Genomic DNA, 24,430 nt, shown 5'->3' with positions numbered 1-24,430 from the left:
AGAGCTGCCTGTAGGGGACCAGCAGTCTAACACCCCACCCACCCTCAGGCAGTCAAACCACAGTATGCAAACCCGGTCATCTGGACCCAAAAGACGTGATTTGTGACCGCGTATCACCGTAAAGATGGCCAAAAGTCAGCATTGTGAGGACGCACAGTCAGTCTGTACGCGAGGGAGGAGGGTGCGCGCTTCATCCTGACGTAGCGCCGCTCGCTCCAGCCCTGCGCCGCTGTTGCGGTCAATACCTTCACCACAAAATCAACCTAAACGTGGTGGTCGTTCAGCGTGATTTGACATCGTGATATCTGGGATTCAAGAAGATGACATTTATCGACAACGTGAGTATAAATACGGCTTTGCTTTTATAATTTATTGGGAATTTGGTAAACACGGTTAACGTTAGGTGGAAGCTAACGGGACTGCCTGCTGGCAGATATTACATCACCGCTGCCGATTCAGATTTAACCGAGATGGTGATTTTGTTAATTATTAAGAATGAACTAACACGACATTTATGCGTATTGTTATTTTAAAATGGTAAAATACAGACGCTGTAGCCTTGTGCGCGTAACCGTCATCTCCGCCCGTTTTTACGCTCGCATCATCGTTGTTAACATTTAAATATCTGCATAGTGTTTTATTACGCTCTTGAAGATGATTTTGTCAGCTTTTAGAATAATTAGTTCCTAAAACCATTGTCCAAAAGCGGCATACTAGTGCCTAATAAAAACAAGCGGTCATGGACGGTCTGTAACGTTAGGGTTTTTTTGTTTTGTTTTGATGCTGATTTTACATTATTTATTTATGTTTCGACTTGCTTTCATTGTGATGGTGCATCGCATGTAAAAAAGGAATGAATACACACTTGATAAAATCACTAAATAGGCCTTCAGATGCAGGGCGTGCTACTGTTAGATCAAATATGCCACCGTGATTCGCTGTTAGAGAGTGAGGCCTGTGTTTGCGCATATCGATCACAACACCAGAGGTTCACGAATAAACACCAGTCACATCATAACCTGAAAACGTTAGAGAAAATCTTACCGATCATAATAACGAAAAAAAAATACGATGTTAGCAAACGAACACAAAAATAAGCCGCATAAAGGCCTGTTAATGTACACGTATGTATGTTTGATATACTGTACGTCATTTACTAACAGGAATACTTCAATATGGCTAACTTGTCTTTCCCCTAGTAAGGAAAATGCTATAAAATCATTTACAAATACGTTTAGACTTTTAATTTTAGTAGGTTTATTAAATATTATTACTATAAATGTTATTATTAGAGAATTGTACAACACATTTTTGTTTATTTTATTGACATTTAACTTATGTAAGCAAGTACAAGGTTTACTAGCATATTTTTCTGATTATTGCTGCTGAAAATGGCAAATTATTGTCATGTTTTGGGCTGTACTAATCGGTCGGCTCGGGAAAACATTTGGAGTACTATAGACTGCCAAAAGTTATAGTAAACCAAGGAGAATAGTGCAAAAAACTGTCAACAAAAGGCCAAACTGAACCATGATTTCCAGGGCAAGAATCTTGAGAACATTTGTGTTTGTTCTTATCATTTTTAGTCAGGTAGGTTAAATATTAGGTTAATATCTTAATTAATACTGCTTGTACATATTTTTACCACCTATTAACAAATTTGTCAAAATATTGTGCCCTTTCCTGCTTACTAAGTCCTTCTCTATGTGATTTAGCAGCTTCCACACATTTTTCCCCATGGTTTAGACAGCATAAATTAGCAGGACAAAGTATTCAGTAGTACCATGTAATCATGTTGTTGTTTACATTCGAGTATCTCCAATATGGCCGTGCATCCAGGTAACTGACCAAATCAGCATTTCCCACAACTTTCCTCTACAAATAGTTAGAATGCATTTTCTAATAAACAAACAGTGAGCTTGTAACATTTCGATGCTCTTGACAATTGTATAATTATGACCATAACAGAATGTTACTGTCTCGACTCGTGATAATTTCATCATTTCGATAGAGAATGATAGAGAAACACCACTGAATATGACGTTTATTTTGTGTTAAATAACTCAAACAGACTGAAATCTGTAAGAAAATCTCTAAGAGAACTTTCTAGTCTGATTCAATTTGACAAAAGCAGCTTGTGTTCAAGAGAAGACTGTGAGATGTCATCATTTTAATTTGAAGCGTTTTATTGATTGTAAGTGGTTAAAATTGAACATGATGCAATATAGTAAAATCATTTTTGGTTAGCTTACCATTTTTTAGAACACAGTAGTTTAGTTTATAGAAAACATAGCTAGCTTCAGCTAATGTTGTCGTTTGGTAATTTTAGAAGGGCTATGATTGTGTATGTAGTCTGTGGTTGGCTTTTCCATGTTTTTGCTGAACAGGAGCTTGATGTTTACTTTCATCCTGACAGACTTTTACATTGAAGTGTGAGAAAAGTAAGAAAGTCTAGCACTTTTTAGTGTCTAGTCTTTTTTGCCCACTCAGATTTATTTCTTATTATTTTATTATTATATAAGTTAGATTTTTTACTTGTGCGTTTGGACATTTAAATATGAGTCACATGGGGAAGACACACATTATGGAAACCAGTAAACCCTTTTTTATCTCTAGAAGTCTATTAAGAGACAGTTTACTCATCATTTTCTGACTGTACCCTGTTTTTTTAGATTTACAAGCTATTGTTATCTTACTTTAAGTTGCCAGAATTCTTTAAATTCATGAAATTACAATATCTCTGTAAACACATCCTGTAATTCAAATCACTTTCTGCAGGTTCAAATAGGCTATGTTCAGTTCTCTGTTTATACTGTAAAAAGATGATCAATAATTTAGTATACATTTGCGTTATAACCTTTAATCATCTAAAATGTGATAATAGAAAACCAATATGAATTCTAATCCAAATTGACTACTCAGTTAGTTATTAAACAGCACAACGCCTGTTTTTAATGGTTTTTACTCTCTGTGTTTGTGCGTGTGTGAGAGGCATGCCGTCTTGTTGCTGTCTGTCTGCAGCTGTCTGTCTGATCTTATAGCTAAACGCCCAGTCTGTGGAATGTAGTGGCTGTCATAGCCTGTAGTTATGCAACAATGAGACATGAAAGAGGGAGAGAGAGAGCATTTTCTGCTCCCTTAACCAGCGCCTCTTTTCTTTTTTTTCTGTCTTATTTACTACAGAAATGGATGAGGGTGTTGTGATGTAGCTCGACTGGTACTAGTAATTTCAGCCAAATAGTTTCCCTGGTCAATCTAGCAGTCTATCACTATTGTGGTCCCTACTGTATATCTCAGTACTGTGTGACTGATTAGATGAAGTCAGGCTAAACTGACTCATGAATTACTGGAAATAGCTGCCTCAGACTGTGTGAACTAATGTAAGGTCTAAGATACATTTCAGTGTTTTCCTGTCAAGTTGAAAGTGGAATTCAGCAGTATCCTGTAAAGAACAGTTTTTTTCATCAGTGTACTTTGTTGGGACCCTAAGAACATAAATCTTTTTATTTGTGAATCCTCTTATGGAACAGATGTAGTGGCAAGTTCTTTTCTTTCTCATTTTTATGTTTTCTCATTCATATGGAAGCCCGTTTCCACCACTGAATAATAACTAAAAAAGGTTATTGCGATCTCACAATTCTGCCTTTTTTTTTTCTTGCAGAATTGCATGATACAAACTCGCAATTCTGACTTTTTTTCTCAGAATTGTGACACATCAACTCGCAATTGCGAGTTATAAAGTCAGAATTGTGAGATATAAACTCACAATTCGGAGAAATAAAGTCAGTATTGCGCAATATAAACTCGCAGTTGCAAGAAAAAGTCAGAATTGCAAGTTTATATCTCGCAATTCTGACTTTGACTCAAAATTGTGAGTTTATATCACACAATTCTGAGAATTCCAAGAATTGCGAGTTTACTTTATATGACGCTATTCTGAGAAAAAAGTCAGAATTGAGAGATGTAAACTCGCAATTACCTTATTTATTTTTTATTCCAAAATAATGTGATTTTTGATTCAATTGTGGAGGAACAAGCAGAATAAATAGAAGTCTAACTTCACCAATCAAAAGTATGTAATTTTATTGGAAGCTCTAGTTATGACATTTTGATGAAAAAAAAGAAACATTTGAATGAATCGTTCACAATAAACTAATGACATACATTTAGTAAATAGACAGAGTGAATTTATATTTAATGCCAACTTTAAACACATTGTATTTGTTTCATTCCAAATGTTCTTCTGAAAATAATTTTTGCAGATTGGATGACAACCAATTTGAAAAGAAAACATTTTAAAGTAATGTGGTTCACAATATATTTTCTTAAACACACAGCTTGGCAGGAACATGAGTGTTACGTAATGGAGTTTAATCTGGCCAGACTGCAGGAGGACACAGACAGTTCAGTGAGGGTTCTCAATGACAGGTGATATTGCTGAGGATCTCTTATATGTTTTCTAGGCAGAAAAAATGTTTAACAAATGTAAAATGTAGTGATAACACTGGCTCAATAGGCCCAAGACTTCTGTCAGCCTGCCAGAAACACTTTTGTATTGGTCCTGGCCCTATTATCGAGCCCTCAACCACATGTAAAATCAATGCTAATAACCTAATTTTATAATGCCTACATTTCCATGTTTAGGCAGTTAGAAAAATAAAAATCTTTTTCTAGTATTTAATGGCACTGTTCTAGATTATTCCATTGATTTTGTCTTGTGACTATAGCCTACAATGGGACAACTATCACCAACACTCTTGACACACACATATAGAGACTTTCAGATGATGTAATGTGCTCTACGACTTCACAGAGATGATTTTAGGTCATTGTCAAGCTTTGCACGTCCTATTACGTTTCGCTGTAGCTGTCTGTCCACTCTGAGCCCCAACAACAGGTCACCGACCCACAGCCATTTCCTCCTTCAAGATTTCTGCCCACCTAAAACAAGGTCAACATCCACCAGTCACTCCTCTCTTCCTCTCTCTAGTGAATCTCTAGTGAAGTCGACACCATTGGTATACCAAAATATACCGAATATCAGTTTAACCAAAATAAGAGCCGTGGTCAGAGTTGTGGCCAAGTGGTTGGCACATATGTGTGAGTTCACCTTGCATCATTTCCTGAATTTCACTATCATTTTCCGTCCTTGACACTATCATTTGCCCTTGACAGTGCCTGTGATTGGTCAATATAAAATATTAATCAAGATAAAGATGATAGAAGAACATACTTTCAAGATACCGTTTAATTAATCACAAGGCCACTATATACAGTTGAAGTAAAAAGTTTACATACACCTTGCAGAATCTGCAAAATGTTCATTATTTTAGCAAAATAAGAGGAATCATATAAAAAAACCTTGTTATTTTATTTATTTAGTACTGACCTGAATATGATATTTCACAGAGAATACTTTTACATATATAGTCCACAAGAGAAAATAATAGCTGAATTTATAAAAATGACCCTTTTCAAAAGTTTACATACATTGATTCTTAATACTGTGTTACCTGAATGATCCACAGCTGTTTTTTTTTTTAATTTAGTGATTGTTGTTCATGAGTCCCTTATTTGTCCTGAACAGTTGAACTGCCTGCTGTTCTTCAGAAAAATTCTTCAGGTACCACAAATTCTTTGGTTTTTCAGCATTTTTGTGTATTTGAACCCTTTCCAACAATTACTGTATGATTTTGTGATCCATCTTTTCACACTGAGGACAACTGAGGGACTACTGCAACTATTACAGAAGGTTCAAACACTCACTAATGCTCCAGAAGGAGAAATGATGCATTAAGAGCCAGGGGTGTAAACTTTTGAACTCAAATGTATATAATCATTAGTCAGCTCTAGTAATACACTCTTAGTTTCCTTAATGGACTCCTAGAAGTTTAAGAATATTTGTGTTGGTTGACATGTATTTCCTTTTCATTAAGTATCAATTAAAATGGTAAGTTTTGTTTTAACCTGTGTACCAGTTTATTCATAGATAGACTACATTCAGAATCCATTGTCATCTATAAACTGGGGGCAGATTAAGGAGCCTGTGAACTAGATTCACTTAATTATTTATTTGTTGGCTTGTCTTTAGGTTTCTTTTTGTCTGTTTTTTTGGTACTCCATAGATCATGTTTATGTTATGTAAGAGTCTTTGTTGAAAATGTTATGCTTACACAATGAGACACCTAACTAAAAAGGCCTTTCCTCTTTTGAACACTGGATAACTTGATGTCTTCTGTCTTTTTTCCAGATGTCTACCTTCCACCATGAGATCCTCTTTAACCTTTTCTTTAACGTTCCTCACTTTCCAAAACCACGGATTGGCATTGGGCGTGTGATCTAAAGTTTTCAGAAAACCACATTTTGCAAATATCCAAATATTCTTCATCCTTACCCACACTAGGAGAAGATGGACAGTCCACCTAAGCTATCCGGAGAGACTCTTATTGTTCACCACATTCCACTGGTTCACTGCCAGGTTTCGAGCTCAAGACAGTGCTGTGGTAGTCCACTGAAAAGGAACAGTAATCCCTTCAGCTGCCCAGAAAATCTGGGATTGAGCCGGACCACCTCCCTACCTGAGAGAGACATTCTTCAGCGGGAGGCGTTGGTGTACAGCAGCCTCATACAGACATCGAGCAGCAGCCTTAGCTCTAGTGACACTTTTGGGGATGGAGGAATGAGAGGAGGAGAGAAACGGGGGAGAGGGGGGAGAGAAGGAAGCATGGCAAGCGACACTTCTTCTTTCACCTCAAGCAATTCTGAAGATCAAACTCAAGGCCTGCAGATGAAGACACGTGAACGGCCGAGACGTAATCCGTTTCTGCTTAACACTGAAGATGAAGATGATGAGGATGAAGACAATCTAAATGGATATTTGGAAGACTCCTCTTTTCACCTGCATGGAAATTCGCATGAAATTTCAAACGCAGCACTTGCAAATGAAGACTTGCCGCCATTCCACCTGCATGACCTTGGGTTTACTGCTGAACCTTTTCTCTTGCATGGGTCTACAGAAAAACAGTGGCGTTCCACAAATGGGCCTAGTGGGGAGGCAGAGAGCAGAGACCACACGATAGGTGGGACTTTCGATTTGTCTACCCACATGGAGGGCCTGAACTTGCTGAGATTAGATAGCCAGCGGCGCCACGGAAGCAGTGGTTCCACCCTTTCAATGGACTGTGGTGAGCAAGAATGGGGTGAGGACGATGATTATGAAGACCACTCAATGCAGGGCGGCAGAGGAAGCTCAGAGTGTTCCAGTCTTGCAGCGCCTCATTGTTCCTGTTGTGGCCTTTCTCAGCCATACCCTGAACCTTTTCACGAATCATTTTCTGAGTGTCACCAGGGCTACGGCAGTGATTCCTCCTGCAATAGCTCGGATGGAGTGCTGGTTAACTTCAGCACGATTTACAACAAGATGAACAATGTTGTCCCGGCCAAACAGTCACTTAATATCAACAGTTCTGCTGAGCAATCCTGTGCTTCATCTGTGTCTGAGCTCATTGGGATGTGCGGAACAGAATGTAGCAGTGGACGTGGAGCTTTCTACCTGGACTTACACACCTCCCCGATCGAACCCCCTCAGCATCCTTTGGCCACTCAAGAGCATGCAAATTCTTCTGTATCTCAGCCACAAGTTGCCACTATGGAACTAGATGCCAACTGTAACTCATACCACAACCTTCTTGGAAGCGAGGGACTGTCCTCGGCTGAAACCTCTGCCAATGAACTCACATCGTGTCTTCAAAGCCAAGCACGCTTGGTTGTAGCAACGCAGAATTACTACAAGCTTGTGACGTGTGACCTTTCTTCTCAGTCCTCTCCCAGTCCGGCGGGATCATCGGTCACAAGCTGCTCAGATGAGCACAGCAAAGGAAGTCCCACTCAGCCAACAGAGTACTACCTATTTCAACAAATGAAAGAGGATGAAGAAGAGGAAGATGCAGAGGTGATATAGCTTGCATTGAGCATTTTGTGCCATCACTCATTCTATACTCCAGGGGTAGCGAACGTTGGTCCTGGAGAGCTGCAATTCTGCAGAGTTTTGCTTCAACCCTAATCAAACACACCTGAACAAAGTAACCAAGGTCTGAAGGGTTACTAGAAAGCTACAGACAAGTGAGGTTTTATCAGGGTTGAAGCTGAAGTCTGGAGGACTGTGGCTGTCCAGGACCGGAGCTTGCCATCCCTGCTATACACCTTAGCAATATGACACTACATTGTACACTGTACCTTCTTATTTTTTCTTCTAGCTTCTTACATTCTTTACATTCCTTTCTTTTTCTTTTGCCAGAATGACGAAAAGGATCCAAGTGAGATTGACTCTACCCGTGAGAATGTAATTGAGGGGCAGGTGTATATCAACATCTCCCCACCTCCGACCGCCTGCAATTCAGTTGGTGCTCCGGGGAGCAGTCGACCTCGCTCTCGTAGCTACGATCGGAACTTGGACAAGTCTCCGTCTCCTCGCCTTGGATCCTTGGAGCGCATGCTCAGCTGCCCTGTTCGGCTCAGTGAAAGTGCAGCCCCTAGCCCGCCACCTCCACCACGTGTCACTTCCTTTGCGGAAATAGCGAGGAACAAGAGGAGAACTGGAGGGTCACCGTCACAGAAGAGTGGGATGGAGGCCACGTCCATGCACTCTCACTCATCTGGAGAGTTCTCGCCCATCCTGGAAGACCTTCCACAGGGTCAGAGCCACAGTTTGCCACCACTCACTCGATGCCATAGTCAAGGGAGCTGTGATTTGTCCTCCCCACATAGACCACGAAGTACACCACTGCGGGAATCACCAGGGGGAGCGGGAAAACAGACTCGAACTAAAGCAGAAGGTAAGGGGTAGCTTTTTTTCTGTATCTTTTGAAAAGAGGATTGCTAAATTATGTTATTTGTAAGAGCTGGTATATTTTGTGGATTTAATTTTTTTGTGTTTGAATAATGTTATCGTGCAGTGATGATAATCGGTGCATTGGATTCGTGGATAGATTCTAAATGCATCGCGACTCTCTCTGGAATCTATTCTGTGCCTAGTTTTCTGAGTTGGCGCTTTAATCTAATTTTTAACTGCACACTCAAATGCTCACGAAGAAGAGCACTAAAGAGCGTTTGTGAGTTTATCTGAGTCATGTAATTGTATTGACTGTGAACACCCTTGTAATTCGCTTCAACCTTTTTTAACTTGAATAATTTCGAAATTGAATGATATTTTAGGTTCAAATGTACGGAATTGGAAACAAGCAGAGTCGACTGTTTCTAACAGTGTTACATTTGTAGTTTGCTTCATTTGATTCATTTGGTCCAAAATGTATCATTTTCCAAAAAAAAGATTTTTTTTTTCACTGGCATTTTTGACAGTGAACCTAAACTCTTGTTATTACTTCCTGTTTTTGGTTAGTTTAGAAGTATTTGGTCATATTAAATTATTAAACATATTAAATTTGAACCGCAACAAAGTTCGTTTGGAAGTGGACAAAGACCAATCCTTTTAACGGTCTCGGCCCACTTGTTTGGTGCGCACCAGGGTTCGGATGGCAGCATTCACACTTACTCATAAGAACCACACTAACAAAGCAATCGTACCAGAATTAGTTTTAATCGGACCAAACATGACAAGTGTGAACACATCCTAAAGCATGCAGTGCCCTCTGCTGTTAAAAACTAAGCTCAGAATCGATTCGAGAGAGAATCGCATTGTATTCGGAAAATTTCAGAATCAGTGCAGAATTATTTCTCGATTGCGATGCATTGATTTATTTCCCCAGCCCTAATGTATTGGTTGTGTAGTGACAACTGGGTATTCTCAATTATTGCCCTTAACATGATTTGTTTGTTTTATTTTCCAAGCTAATTTGGTTAGCATCTGCTAAAATGTACAGCTCTTTCACCCTGGGGCACTTACTTGGCTGTTGTCAAATAGTATTTTCAGCATGTTTATCTGCGGTTAGGCTACTATGTGGTCGCTAGAGTGTTGCTAGTATGTTCTGGGTTGTACCTTATTTTGGCCCAAGTCAAAAGAAAAAAAGCTTTCCTGGATACTGGACCCAAAGATGAATTCAGTCATCCTCGATAATACTCACCCCCTTGTCATTCCAAATCCATATGAAAGCAAACAAAATAGGCAGAGTTTGAAAAAAAAAAAACAGATTGGTTAGCTTGTGTTACTGGAATGCATGTTAGTTCTCTCTGTACTTTGCTGCCCCTGCTGGCTTTGACTCGGTACTGCCGTGTACTGAGAGCTCTGACACATGAGTGCTCAGGCATGTGGAGCAAACAGTTTACGCAATAGCCGAGTGACGTTTCACACACACTATGTGCCGGTCAGAGCACACGCAACACACACCCAGAGGTGTACACAGAGGAGCTTCAAAAACAGACTGTTTTGGTCATAATATCCTGGTTGTTTATGTACCTCTGTTGATCTTGAAGGTTTTGGAGCAATGTTTTAAGGTATGTGTTTGACAAATTTGTATGGTTTTTGTTTTATGTATGGTTTTGTTTCAGTTTCATAGTAAGAGCCTGTTGTTGTTACTATTGCTGGGTTTTAATCCAGCAGTTTTAAAATGCTGTGTCATTGCCATAGCCTCTCTGAGTTAAATTTGCATCACATATTTTGCTTCATATGGTAATTATATGCATCATGTCAATTATGATTTACAAAGCTTTAGATATTGTTATTGCCTGCATTACTGCATTACAAGATACTCTGTGACAAACTCTGATGTTTTAACTTTCTAATTTAGTTCTTAATCTTCATCTTCGTCTTATTTTCTTTCCAAGCCCTCCTTGCTTATCTCTGTCTCTTGTCTGTCTCCCCCTAGGTGGCCTGTCTCTCTCCACAGACTCCTCTCCAGTTGTAATTCGTTATAGCAAAGATCAACGTCCAACCTCATTACCCATTCAGCCTTTCACTTTCCAGCACCAGTTTGGTAAACCCCAGGCGAAACCTATCCTTCCTCTTCTGGACGGATACATCAGCCACATGCAGGCTCGAGGGTCTACAGCGCCTGAGGGAGGTGAAGATGACTCGGAAGAAGATCATAGGCCACCTCATGGCACCTCCAATGTACCTACAACAGTACGGCCATCCCCACTGGGCAGCTACTCCCCAGTTCGCCTCCAAGGTGCACCCACTTCTTCTGGAACTTGTTCGACATGCACTCCGACCCCAGGTGGTCCGAGGCCACCACGTTCCCTTTCTTGCCCCATTTCTGCAGGACTTCTGCCACAGCATACCCCACCTGGAATGGCCATACGTACGGAGACTCCTAAACTCGCTCCCTTACCTCCAACACCGCCACCACCGCCTCTGATGAAGCAGAGTCCGCTGATGCCTGCATTGCCCACTAGAAATCACTGTTTCCACCGTGGCAATTTGCAGACGCTTCCCAGTTCTGGGCTCAGTCCTCTTGGACAGTTGGAACCAGCGCCACAGGAAGAGCCGGTGAAGGTTTTACCAGCATGTGTGACACAGCGACAACCTAATGGTAAATTTGGACAGTTTAGGACACTACTGCGTGTTGTTTTTGAGTTTCTAATTGACTTTCTAATAATTTTTTTATGCTTTCAAAAAAAATTGCATTAATGGGTTAGTTCACCCAAAAATGAAAATTAGCTCATGATTTAATCATCCTCAAGGCATCCTAGGTGTATATGCTTTTTTTTCATAATCCAATCGGAGTTATTTTTAAAAATGTCTTAGCTCTTCCAAGCTTTATAATAGCAGTGGGTGGGTGTTTCTGTTCAACATAATAAAAAAGTGCTCTACATGGCTCTGGGGGGTGAAAAAATATCCATATTTTTAACGTAATAATCACTTTTCTCTAGCTTGAGCTAACAACCGTTTCATGTAGATGATGTAGGACGTATGTGTTGAGCATGCACCACTGATCTTGCGAAAACCAACATTTTTTACAGAGGCAAAAGAAGGAAAGTTTCCTTGATTTAGCAAAGGAAAACCAGTCTCCTCTTGGCTTATATTGAAATCTTCCAACAATTTTCTTTACAAATCCTCCTTTTGTACTTCTAATTTGTGACCAGTGTTTTGTTTTACTTTCTTTACTTCTCAATGGCGCATACACAACGCATACGTCCTACGCCATCCACCCGGAACGACTTCTGTGTACGACAGTGAGCGTGAGCTAGAGAAAAGTGATTGTTGTGTTTTCAATATGGACATCTTTTTTTTTTTTTTTTTAAAAAAGCATTGATTTGCTACAGGAGTCCTTTATTCACCCCCCAGAGCCGTGTGAGGCATTTTTTATTATGGTTATGGATGGATGTACTTTATTGGACTTTATTTGGACTGTTGAACAGAAACACCCTTCCACCGGCATTATAAACCTTGAAAGAGCCAGGACAATTTTTAATTTAACTCCGATTGGATTAGTCTAAAAAAAGAAAATCATTTGCTTTGAGGGTGAGTAAATAATGGGCAAATTTTCATTTTTGCGTGAACTAACCCTGTAATATGGTTATGCCATGAGTTTGCAAAAATCTTTTTTTTTTTTCTTCTGATTTGGTTTGGATGGGTCAAAAGAATTGTATAACAGCTGCCTATCTGAACAAAGCCTTAGCTTCCATACTCAGACCTTGACTTTTCTTTCTTTTAACTACTGCTAACTCGTTCTCTTTTCTGTCCCTCCTGTTTCCCCTTTGACACTTCCACAAATTTATCTTACCCTTCTGACTGTTCTTTCCATTTTGCTACTTTGCACTGTATATGTGCGTTCATCCATCTTACTGTCCATTCACCTATACCTTTTTCTCTCTTTCCATATTCCATCAATCCTTTGCCACCATCCCCTTTTTCATTCATTTCGCCCCCCCTAGTGCACCACCTCTCCCCACAGGCACTCAAATGGAGAGAGTATAGGCGCAAGAACCCTCTTGGTGTGGAGCGTGGTAAAGATGGTCCTCATTCTTTCTCTTGTGCTTTGGACACCAAGAGACCTGGAACTCGTGTCATGCGACGCAATGTGTTTGATTTCCCTCCCACCAATCAAACACTCAGCTTCGGCAGACTAAATGGTGCTGAAACAGTTTCTATCACCCAACAGGGGTTGAGGGGAATGAGGTGGAAAGCGGGTTGGGGTGGGGTGATTTTGTTTATAATTAGTAAATGTAGTTAGTGAAAATTTAAATGTGACAACCTTATCTTTTAAATCACCTGCTTGTTTTGTCTAGCAGTGTCTGTGTTTGGTGTATGATTGCATTTATCTGACTGATGTTGTTTTTGTTTATAGGTCAGTCTTTGAGGCAACTGCCGCAGTGCTACAGCGACTTCCTGCCTGATTATTTTTCTCAGACAGAGCGCCCCCCAGAGGAATTCTGCTTATCTCCTGACGCTAATACTGATGAATCCATCTCTATAGACCTGTTGCAGAAGAGAGGTGTGTTTTGTTTTTTTCTGTGTAGTAATGCTAACAGTGGCACAACATGTGTTCAATATCATTTTTGTGAAGTGAAGTTTTTGAGTTAACCTTAGATCTGGTAGAGTACATTTATCTTTATATTTACATTAATTTATTTACCTGACACTTTTATTGAAAATGGTTCACAAATTAGTTTTTATATGAGTTTTTAAATAAAGCTATACTATGAACTTTTGGCCAAGATGTTCATGCCTTTCTTTCTTCATCTGAAAATAATGTTATTAAGAAAAACATTCCAGGATTTTTCTCCATATAGTGGACTTCAGTGGTTACCAACGGGTTGAAGGTCCAAATTGCATTTTAACTGCAGCTTCAGGCTCTACATGATCCCAGCCGAGGAATAAGGGTCTTATCTAGCGAAATGATTCAACAAAATTTTCAACAAAAAATTAAAATGTATATAAATTTATCTACAAATGGTCATCTTGTACTCGTTCTTGATTTCATGCATTACCGTCAGTACCGACCTAGTGTTAACAAAGCAAACAAAGAAAGTCAAACGCCCTTTACAAAAAAGTTAAAACAACGATGTCAGAAGATTTTGAAGTTTCAGGAGAAAATTGTAGTTTTTGGCTCTACCCTACCTTTTTGAGCCAAAGTACACAGATGATGAATTAACCACACGTGACCTCTCCAATGTGATTATGTAACGCGTAAGGTTGAGCTAATGCAAGATGAGCATTTGTGGTTAAAAAGTATATCCATTTTTTTTTTTTTTTTTAGAAAACGACCAATCGTTTGGCTAGATAAGACCCTTATTCTTTGACTGGGATCGTGTAGGGCCCTTTAAAGCTGCATTGAAACTGCAATTTGGACCTTCAACTCACTGATCCCCATTGAAGTCCACTATATGGAGAAAAATCCTGGAATGTTTTTCTCAAAAACCTTAATTTCTTTTCAACTGAAGAAAGAAAGACATGATCTTGGATGACATGGGGGTAAATTATCAGAAAACTTTAACCCTTAAGCCATTCCTTTTGCCTCTCTGAGTTGTTTTGCGGTTTAAACAATGTCCAGATTGACCTAAATGTCATATACAGCAATATAATAACCTAAGCAAGCTTATGTTTAAAGCTTGTTGTGGTTAATATGAACCTTATAATTGTGGTGAGCCCATGAGCTCTTAAATGAATTATAGTTTTATTACAATGCATACACATAGCATATGAATCTGCAGTTGTTAAAAATGCTCTAGTGACTAGAATGTGGAAGGAATCTATGTCTCTTGATGTTGTTTCCAATCAAACAAGGCCCCTTTTGCTTAAAACTCATCTCATTATATTAACAATTCCCATCAGACCCTCTAAACTGCATACTATTAGTTAGAGTTTAATTTGATTAGAGAAATTAAATAATAGGATATTTTTATTCTGTCTCCTCTGTGTCCTTATGTACAGGTTTGGTGAAGGCCATAAACATAGCAGTGGATCTGATTGTGGCTCATTTTGGCACCAGTCGGGATGCAGGAGTAAAGGTACAACATTAAACAGTGGTAAAATCAGTGTACTTGAGTTAAAGTGTCTCACTAAAGGTAGTAAAAATTGACAGTACCCTCTGGTCCACTTTCACTTTCTCTTACAGGCCAAATTGGGCAATAGCTCTGTAAGTCCGAACGTGGGTCACCTTATTCTAAAGTACCTGTGTCCTGCCATTCGTGAGATAATGCATGATGGACTGAAAGCGTATGTACTGGACCTGATCATCGGACAACGCAAAAACCAGCCCTGGAGTGTGGTGGAGGCCTCCACACAACTCGGTATGGAAAGAATGATGAAGGTGATTATTACATGGATGAGAATGAAGGAAATGATTTATGCTTTCCTTTCTCTCCTAGGTCCTTCTACAAGAGTTTTGCACAGTTTGTTTTCTAAAGTCAATCAGTATTCTGAGCTGACCAATCACAGTATGAGACTCAATGCCTTCATCTTCGGCCTGCTAAAGTAAGCTTATTTCATTTTTCTTTATCTTTTCATCTCCCTGCTCTTCCTTTCACTCTTTCTAATCACGCTCATCTTCATACTGCTTATGAAAGCACATTTTGAACCTTTCATCATTTTTTGCTTGTTAAAGCATCAACATGAAATCAGAATGAATTTTTTTATTTACATTCCTTATTGTGCCATTTGTTAGATTCTTGACAAGTTTTTCATTCAGTTGAGGTCAAAAGTTTACATACACCTTGCAGAATCTGAATAAGACATAACATAAAAGACGTTTACATATAGTCCACAAGAGAAAATAATGTTGAATTTATAAAAATGACCCTGTTCAAAAGTTTACATACACTTGTTTCTTAATACTGTGTTGTTACCTGAATGATCCACAGCTTAAACTTTTTTTTTTTTTAAATTTAACTATTATTTTCTCTTGTGGACTATGTATAAATGTATTTTTATGTGAATTATCTTATTCAAGTCAGTACTAAATAAAAAAAGACATTCATTTTGTATGATCCCCCTTATATTTTGGTAAAATAATTAACATTTTGCAGATTCTGCAAGGTGTATGTACACTTTTGACCTCAACTGTAATTTATCCCTTATTTATCCCTTTCCTTATGGAAGCAAAATGTGAACGTTGACTTTAAAATGCAAGCACTGTTTGAGAACTTACGTTTCTTTTAGCAATCCCCTGAGAAATAGACAACACAGATCGAGTTGTTCAGACGGAAGGATGATAGTTTTGATTGATTGATGGCATGGAAGGTGCTTCTTAATCTTCTAGCAGTTTCTGAAATGAAAGCAGATGATATATTTGACCATCAAATGCATTGCAGTACTGCAGGGTCTTATCTTGAGAAGAAGCTTTACATTCAGTATTGCATCATGATTTTAGCCAAAGACGTACATATGTGGTTCATTTTTGTTATAGATTAGATTGCTCCTTCTCAGATTTGATAGTCTAATAAGCACAATAATACAAAGACAACTCATAATATCTGGTGAAAAACTATTTTAATTAGAACTACGTTTTAAGCAATATTTTTCAGTATAGAAAAAAATATAGAATATAAGTGCCTTTTTAGTGCATTTTTGGATTGCTTTATGTAAAGGATACATGCAGTATTGCTTTGGATTTTAACAGAATACTGTTAATACATTTTGCCATTTTCTACCTTTCAGAACAGCATTGGTATTATGAAATAGTGTCTCGGTAGGGAGCTCACTAGGTTTTGGAAGAGATCGACGGGGTGTGATTTTTATTAGCACTATAACAAGCCAGGTCTAAAAAAAAACCTCAAATCTTGCTGTCTAAAACTCTGCAGTGTGTTTTGAGAAGTCTTTAGAAGTCATCAAAGGCTCCAGTTTTGCTTTGATGGGCCTTGACGTAGTCATCTCAGCTGCTGTGCAAACTCCTATTAAAATTACAGTCAAAGACACGGTGCTTTGATCATTAGTTTCAATTATGCATTCTGCAGCATGCTGATCTCTCTCGCACTCTATCTGTCTGTCTCACTCTGTGCTGTGCTCACTCTTATTTTCAAGATCAATACAGAGAGCAGTTATCACGTTCCAGGCTCCAAGTTGTTGCACTTGGAGTATTTCACTTAAAAACAGATTTCCAGGGGTTTTCAACTGGGGTCCTCAACCCTGATAAACATTTCAATAATGCATTTCATCAGTACAAATTACAAATACAAAATTGTCGTAAGCATTTTCACAACCGTTTTCAAATGTGATAAAAAAAAACTAACAAACACAACATTTTACTTGAGTACCAAATCAGTATATTAGAATAATTTCTTAAGGACCATGTGACGTGACACCAATGACTAGAGCAATAGCTACTGAAAATGTAGCTGTTATTCACAGGAATAAATTATATTTTAAAATATATTGAAATAGAAAACAGCTGTTTGTAAAAATTTTAATATAAATATAATATAAAAATACGTTTACACGAGAAAATAATAGTTGAATTTATAAAAACACCCCTGGCTTTTAATGCATCATTTTTCCTTCTGAAGCATCTGTGAGCATTTGAACCTTCTGTAATAGTTGCATTTGAGTCCCACAGTTGTCCTCAGTGTGAAAAGATGGATCTCAAAATCATATAGTCATTGTTGGAAAGGGTTCAAATACACAAAAATGCTGAAAACCAAAGAATTTGTGGGACCTGAAGAATTTTTCTGAAGAACAGCAGGCAGTTTAACTGTTCAGGAAAAACAAGGGACTCATGAACAACTATCACTACACAAAAAATAAAAACATCTGTGGATCATTCAGGTAACAACACAGTATTAAGAATCAAGTGTATGTAAACTTTTGAACGTGGTCATTTTTTATAAATTCAACTATTGTTTTCTCTTGTGGACTATATGTAAACATCTTTTATGTGAAACATTTTATTCAGGTCAGTAATAAAAAATAACATGCATTTTGTATGATCCCTCTTATTTTGGTAAAAAAATTAACATTTGTGTATGTAAACTTTTGACTTCATATTGAAAACCTCTGCCTCTGGTATAAGTGTATTATTTCTACAGTAATTTTACACAAGTGTATTTTACCTCAGTAGTTTAACTAACCTTTACTGTTTTTCAGCTTGCGATCTCTGGAATTCTGGTTCAATCACATTTATACACATGAAGGTAGGATAAATGCTTTCAATGCTTTCAGTGTCTTGTTCAAGAGTAGTTAGCTGTGGTCAGAGGAATGTTGAAGTAGAGCCAAGATTTTTATGTTTGTTATACTCTATTGCCAGCTTAATTCTAATATTTAGCTTTTTTTATGTGGCCATCTGTCTTTTTTTTGTTTTGGCATGGTTTTTCAGACATCATAGCAGCCCACTACCACCCATGGGGTTTCCTACCCCTTTCTCAAGGGGCCTGCCAGCCACTGTTTGAAGAGTTGCTGCTCCTTCTTCAGCCGCTCTCACTGTTGCCCTTTGACCTTGACCTGCTATTTGAGCCACACCAGCTACAGAAAGGAGAAGATCACCTGAGGCGCAAAGAACAGCTGTGCTCTGCTCGCCAAGGCCTCGACCAATCAGATCGCTCCACCTTTCAGCTCATGCGAGGCTGTGGAATGCTGGAGTCTGGAGCACAAGAAGTGGAAATGCTGCCTCAGAGAGAAAGGTTCATGTTGAGAGATGAGGACAGCCGGCTTAGGACGGGGGGAATATCTTTAAAAATGAAATGCGATGGGCGGAGGAGTGCGGTAGCAGAGCGTGAATCACGGGATAAAGAGGCTGGAGTTGGCAAGGAGTGTTTGAGAAAGAGTGACGCAGGACAGATAGATGGCGGCGGGTGGTGTGCTGGCAGGATGAAGGGAGTTGGAGAAGACTGTGAGAAGGACAAAAGGAGAGAAAGAGACGGAGATGGAGCCAAACAGAGAAACCGACAAGCTGGCTGGTGGTACCAGTTGATGCAAAGCTCACAGGTTTACATCGACAACTCCACCGAGGGCTCAAAATTTGTAAAGTGGGAAAAGAGAAGGAAAGGTGGTGTTGAGAGCCACCGGCAAAGCCATCCACCTCCTAGAGAAGGTGTGGTTGAGGGGGCCGAGGCCATTCAGCAGATGGATGAACAGGTGGAACATGGCCGGACCAGCGGTAGCAATATTAATAGCGTTGGCAATGGTGTCCTCCACCAATCAGCGTTGTCTGAACCCACCAAAGTCGCAAAGGGGAAGCCATCGTGGATGGGAAGTCCACCGGAATCAGTGCTCACTGAGCTGAAGAAGAGTAAGGAGAAGCAGCCAGACTGCCAAGATGCTTATGAAGGGGTTCAGGCCCAGCCAGGAGCAGGGGAGGATGGGGCGGCACAGGTGCTCCGCTGGGGTCGGCTGTTTGGAGCTGGAAACTCAAGCAAGGTTGAGAAAAGTGAGCAGAAATTAGTCAGGAAACAAAGGTGAGTTGGCAAACAGTTACATCTTTCTACTGGAGAGTGATCAGTCAGGATTTTTTTCATCAGTTAAAAGAATAGTTCATCCAAAAGTGAAATCTTTGTTTTTTTATTACTCACCCTCATGTTGTTCCAAACCCGTTAGACCTTTGTTCATCTTTGGAACACAAGTTAAAGAATTACTCCACTTCCAAAATAAAAATTTCCTGATAATTTACTCACCCCAATGTCATATATGTTTATGTCTTTCTTTCTTCAGTCGCAAAGAAAACTTTTTTTTTTGAGGAAAACTTTCCAGGATTTTTCTCCATAGTTCACAATGGTGCTCAGTGGATTGAAGGTTAAAAATGCTGTTTCAGTGCAGCTTCAAAGGGCTCTAATCCCAGCTGAGAAATAAGGGTCTTGTCTAGCAAAACAATCGGTTATTTTCTAAAAAAAAAAAAAAAAATTACAACTTAATATACTTTTTAACCTCAAATGCTTGTCTTGTCTAGCTCTGTTATGCGCTTGTGTACTCTGTGCACTCCGGTTCAATACAGTTAGGGTATGTCAAAAAACTCCCATCTCATTTTCTCCTCCAACTTCAAAATCGTCCTAAATCGCTGCAGAAGTACCAACCCATTGTTTACAAAGTGAACGTGCAAAGAAGGTCAAAAGCCCTTTACCAAAAAAGGTTCAACAGCGATGTACAGTAGGATGATTTTGAAGTTAAGATCATTTTGAGGAAATCTGAGAGATTTCTGAACCTGCATAGACATCAGTGTAACTACCACGTTCAAGGCACAGAAGGATGGAGCTACGAGAATACTTTTTGTGTGCAAAGAAAACAAAAATAACTTTATTCAACATTTTTTTCTCTTCCATATCAGTCTTTGAACGTGGTATTAGCGTTGATGTCGGTGCAGGGTCAAAAAGCTTTTGGATTTCCTCAAAAACATTATTTAGAACACACTTAATTTGTGTTCTGAGCATGAATGAAGGTCTTATGGCTTTGGAACGACATGAGGGCGAGTAATTAATGACAGAATTTTCATTTTTGGGTGAACTATATCTCTTTAAGGCTCATTCTCACCAAGAATGATAACTATAACAATAATTTTTCTTTACCTATATGCAAACCAACGGACAGTAAAACTTTAATATATAAGTGCACGCTTCAGTTATGTTATCTACCAATTTGAATGCTGGGATGGGTTCTGAAAGTGATTCCAATGATATTGTTCCTCTATGTCATTATCATTTTGGTGTCAGTTTCTCTATTCAGGACAACTGATAAAACATATAATTCTTGGTATAAACAAGCCTGTTTAAAGTTCACAAATATTGCTATAAATAAAGCTGGTCCAAAATTGAGTTTGATTTTCTTTGACTTCACAGAGTTTTTCATTATTTTCAGAATAAGTTAGTTTTCCATATTTCCAGCCACTAGCAGCACCTTTTACAAAGGCATTTTTAATACAAACTTACAGCTAAATTTCTACCTACATGTTCCTCTCAGATTGCCGTCTGGTTGGTTAAGTCTCGACCGTTCCGTGTTGGATCTGGTGGCTCAGTCTGTTGGAGTGGGGAAAAGAGCGGAGCAACAATCTCTCACAACTGAAAGCCAAGAATCCCACCTTGGCCCAACTGAACAAGCACAAACACAGAATCCACCAACAAAGAGACTAGCTCCACGGTAACAAATTATTATGACTAGTTTTGCATTTCCATTAGAGAAACAGTGCTTGCAAGGCAGCAACAGAAGAGTTTTTAAGTAAGCTTAGGGTTTAGGCTTTGTTTTAGGCTGTGTAAAGTTGTGGCTGTGATATTGTTTTTAGTCATCTATGTATGGATTGTATGCGTCATCTGTACATCAGCACATACAGCTGAGGTCAAAATAGACTCATATGCAACTATTACAGATGGTTTAAATGCTCACTGATGCTCCAGAAGGAAAAACGATGCATTAAGACCCAGCGGTGTAAACTTTTAAACAGAATGAAGATGTGCACTTTTTTCATATTTTGCATAAATATCATATTTTTTCATTTAGTACTGACCATTAGAAGCTACAGAAGATACTTACATGTTTCCCAGAAGACAAAAAGTACCCTGATCTTCAACTTCAAAAAAGTTTTTCAAAAAATGGCTCTTAATGCATCGTGTTTCCTTCTAAAGCATCAGTGAGCATTTGAAGCTTCTGTAATAGTTGCGTAAGTCCTAAAGTTGTCCTCGGTGTGAAAATATGGATCTCAAAATCATACAGTCAATGTTGGAAAGGGTTCAAATACACAAAAATTCTGAAAAATCAAAGAATTTGTGGGACCTAAAGGGTTTTTCTGAAGAACAGCGGGGAGTTTAACTGTTCAGGACAAACAAGGGACTCATGAGCAACTCTCTGAAGTAAATTTTTCTTTCTTTTTATGTCTCTTTCAGTGAAGTGAAGGCGTTATGCCATCATATTGCCACAGAGCCGGGGCAGCTCAGTTTCCACAAAGGTGATGTGATGCAGGTGCTCAGCAGGGCAGACTCTGAATGGCTGCTGTGTGCTCTGGGCGACACCCAGGGCCTTGTTCCCATCATATACGTCACCCTCATTGAGGACAGTCAGGAGCGCTGAAACTCATAGGCTCCGAAAGAGACGGGTGTGAGATGCGGTTGGGGACAAAGAGGAGGGTCACTGCATTTCTGAATATAAAATCTGCTGCACAAGGGATGAGTCTGACAGATTCATTATGTGCTTGCATGTGTATGTAAACACCAATACACCAGTGCACACACACAAACATCACACTTTGCTGTTGCGAAAGCACCCTCTTTGTTTCAGTGAACAGCATTGAGCCAACCAGTGATTAGAAAGTGTAGATCTAGTTACTGAGTAGTGAAATTGTTTGCAACGAGCCATCAGGTTTCGCGACTTAGCTTGTAATCATAAATGTCAATAGCCTTTTAAAAAGAACTAAAAAACCAAATGAAGTTGTTAGATGACACTACTGGCACATATGCCTTGTCTTTACTAAATACTGTATGATTTTATGTAATCTAGATGTTAACCAATTCATTGTGCACGTGCCCTTTAGAGGCCGTGTGTAAACTGAAGGTCATCCGTGAACATTTCTTTCTCACACTGTCCGTGCAAATAACTGTATGAAGCTGAATAGTACATCACTGAAAAGAGACTCCTCGGATTTTAAGTCGGCAGGAATTAAAGCTTATTAACATAATTTTTTCCCAGCCTTACAGGACAAGACTTGGCTTTTTTTTTTCTCTAACCTGTGCTGCTTTGACAGGTAAATCAATAATGCTTTCACCACAATCTCTGTCCCTTCATTTCAAGCTTTTTCAGCAAATTAAGGGACAGTTTACAGCAAGGTTGCCTGCATGTGACTGAGTGCATCCCAGATGTTCGAATACTTAACTGATTTAAAGAGTTGAAGTAAGCTCAATCTTTAACCTTAAATGTTCTATATTCCTTCCTGTATCAATTTTTGCACAATTGCAAAAGATATAGAAAGGGAAAATATGTCTAATATTTGTCTACTTTAGATTTTTGGTTATTTTGATTTAGTTAAAGGTGGTTTTGAGTCTGTTTGGCCTATATTTATTAAGATAGATGAGTTTGTAGATGAACGGATGGATGTATAGATAAAATGGAATGGATTTATGTAAGTAGTTGAATGGATGGCAAGCAAAAAAGAGTTTATTGGGTTTTGGAGGCAAATCCCTTGCCCTTTCAATATATTCAATTCATGAGATGATTTCCTCCAGAGAGTGAAAGACACCTTAATGCTTAAATATTATTCACAAACGCTTTCCTCTGCTGTTGCAGTAGAGGACAAAAAAGACATTTAGATAGGAACGATGAAATACTACATATGATATTACAGTGGTACCCTATTGTGCATTAAATTATGGCCCTTTGATGTGCTAAATTTAGTTCAAAATGAGGCCTTATGGAAGGGAATGTGTATTATGTATTTTATTATAGCATTAAATTGTTATTTCGGGACTGAGTATGATCAGCAATTTTATTTGAAATAATCTCGGGCCCTTGGTATGACACTTGATATGCTTTTGCTTAAAGTAATATATGAAATCATATTTTGATTTGATTTTTTCAAATTGCTTTATTAAGAGTCGGACATCAATATATGATTGTCAAAGTATGTTTTTGTTAAAACAGTTTTATGATTTGTATTATTTTCTATTTATAAAATGCATTAGTCATTATTTTGTGTATTTGTAATTGTAAATATGTTGCATTCTCATGTCCTCAAAAGGAAAATGACATTATTGACTTTGTTATTAACAGCTTTAAATGCTAATAACGAAAACCATTCAAATGTACAATATGCTGTTATGGGATGTTATGAGTAGAAGAAAATGCTCTCACAAAAAGCTGCGCAATCTAGATTGTAGTGCTGCTGCTTTAGGTCAATCCTGGTCACTTAAGGTTTGTCTGTTGGTCTTCCAAATACGCTTTGCTTTCCTCTAAATCCAACCCGGTAAATTTCAGAGAGAGAGAGAGATTGTGAGAGAAATAGCTGTCTAGTGCCTTTTTGAACCAATGTGTCTGCTAGTGGGATTCAAGAGTGGTTTCTCACAAGTGGTTGGTGCCATTCCAGTTGTTTTGTCTTCTGTATGAAACAGGAGTTAACTGGAATCGACTATTACTTTTCCATGCAGATTGTCAGAGGATAAACACCAGTGAAAGAGAGGATGTTTTAGTTGGGAGGGTGATGTATGTTTGTGCAATGTTCTCTCTCTCTCCTTCTCTCTATCTGCTTTGATCCTCCCAATATTTCTGGCCTGTATATACTGTACGATACCTGTAACTCACCTGGCTCTTCTTTCCCCTATGTGACCAAGTTGTGCTCCTATAACATTACCATCATGTATGGATATCAATAACAAAGTGCTCATGTGAACACTGATGCATTGCCTCTTGTCCTTTTTTTCTTCAATTATGTGTTTAGTATGAGAGTGATCTTTGATTATGGTGTTTGCTCAGTTGTTTTAATGACTGCTTGCATTTTTCAAAATCTAGATGCCGCTTGAATCACAACACAGTTATACCGGTATTCCACTGATCGATATAGACGTTTTTCCTGAACACGGAAGTAAGTCCTACTCTTAACTGAAAGAATGCTTTGCATTTCCGGTCTGCATTGTT

General features: G+C 38.7%; 1 protein-coding gene across 2 annotated transcripts; it reads left to right on the top strand.

Moving 5' to 3' along the window:
• The first annotated feature begins 182 nt into the window (after positions 1–182).
• On the top strand, positions 183–24,191 carry rusc2 (RUN and SH3 domain containing 2). 2 transcript variants are annotated; one of them, XM_073840562.1, is made up of 13 exons: positions 183–338; positions 6,251–7,951; positions 8,297–8,834; positions 10,821–11,486; positions 12,832–13,029; positions 13,245–13,391; positions 14,831–14,907; positions 15,015–15,189; positions 15,268–15,373; positions 17,978–18,024; positions 18,207–19,284; positions 20,777–20,953; positions 21,694–24,191. In XM_073840562.1, the coding sequence occupies exons 2-13, from the start codon at positions 6,410–6,412 to the stop codon at positions 21,875–21,877; spliced, it is 4,935 nt and encodes a 1,644-aa protein (XP_073696663.1). In that variant the 5' UTR covers positions 183–338; positions 6,251–6,409; the 3' UTR covers positions 21,878–24,191. The 2 variants fall into 2 exon arrangements, with proteins under 2 accessions (XP_073696663.1, XP_073696664.1); XM_073840563.1 differs by lacking the exon at positions 12,832–13,029.
• The last annotated feature ends 239 nt before the right edge of the window (positions 24,192–24,430 follow it).

Source organism: Garra rufa, chromosome 5 (assembly GCF_049309525.1).
Source record: "Garra rufa chromosome 5, GarRuf1.0, whole genome shotgun sequence".
Classification (NCBI taxonomy): domain Eukaryota; kingdom Metazoa; phylum Chordata; class Actinopteri; order Cypriniformes; family Cyprinidae; genus Garra; species Garra rufa.
Note: the sequence above shows the minus strand (reverse complement) of the source record. Positions and strands in the feature narration are given on the sequence as shown.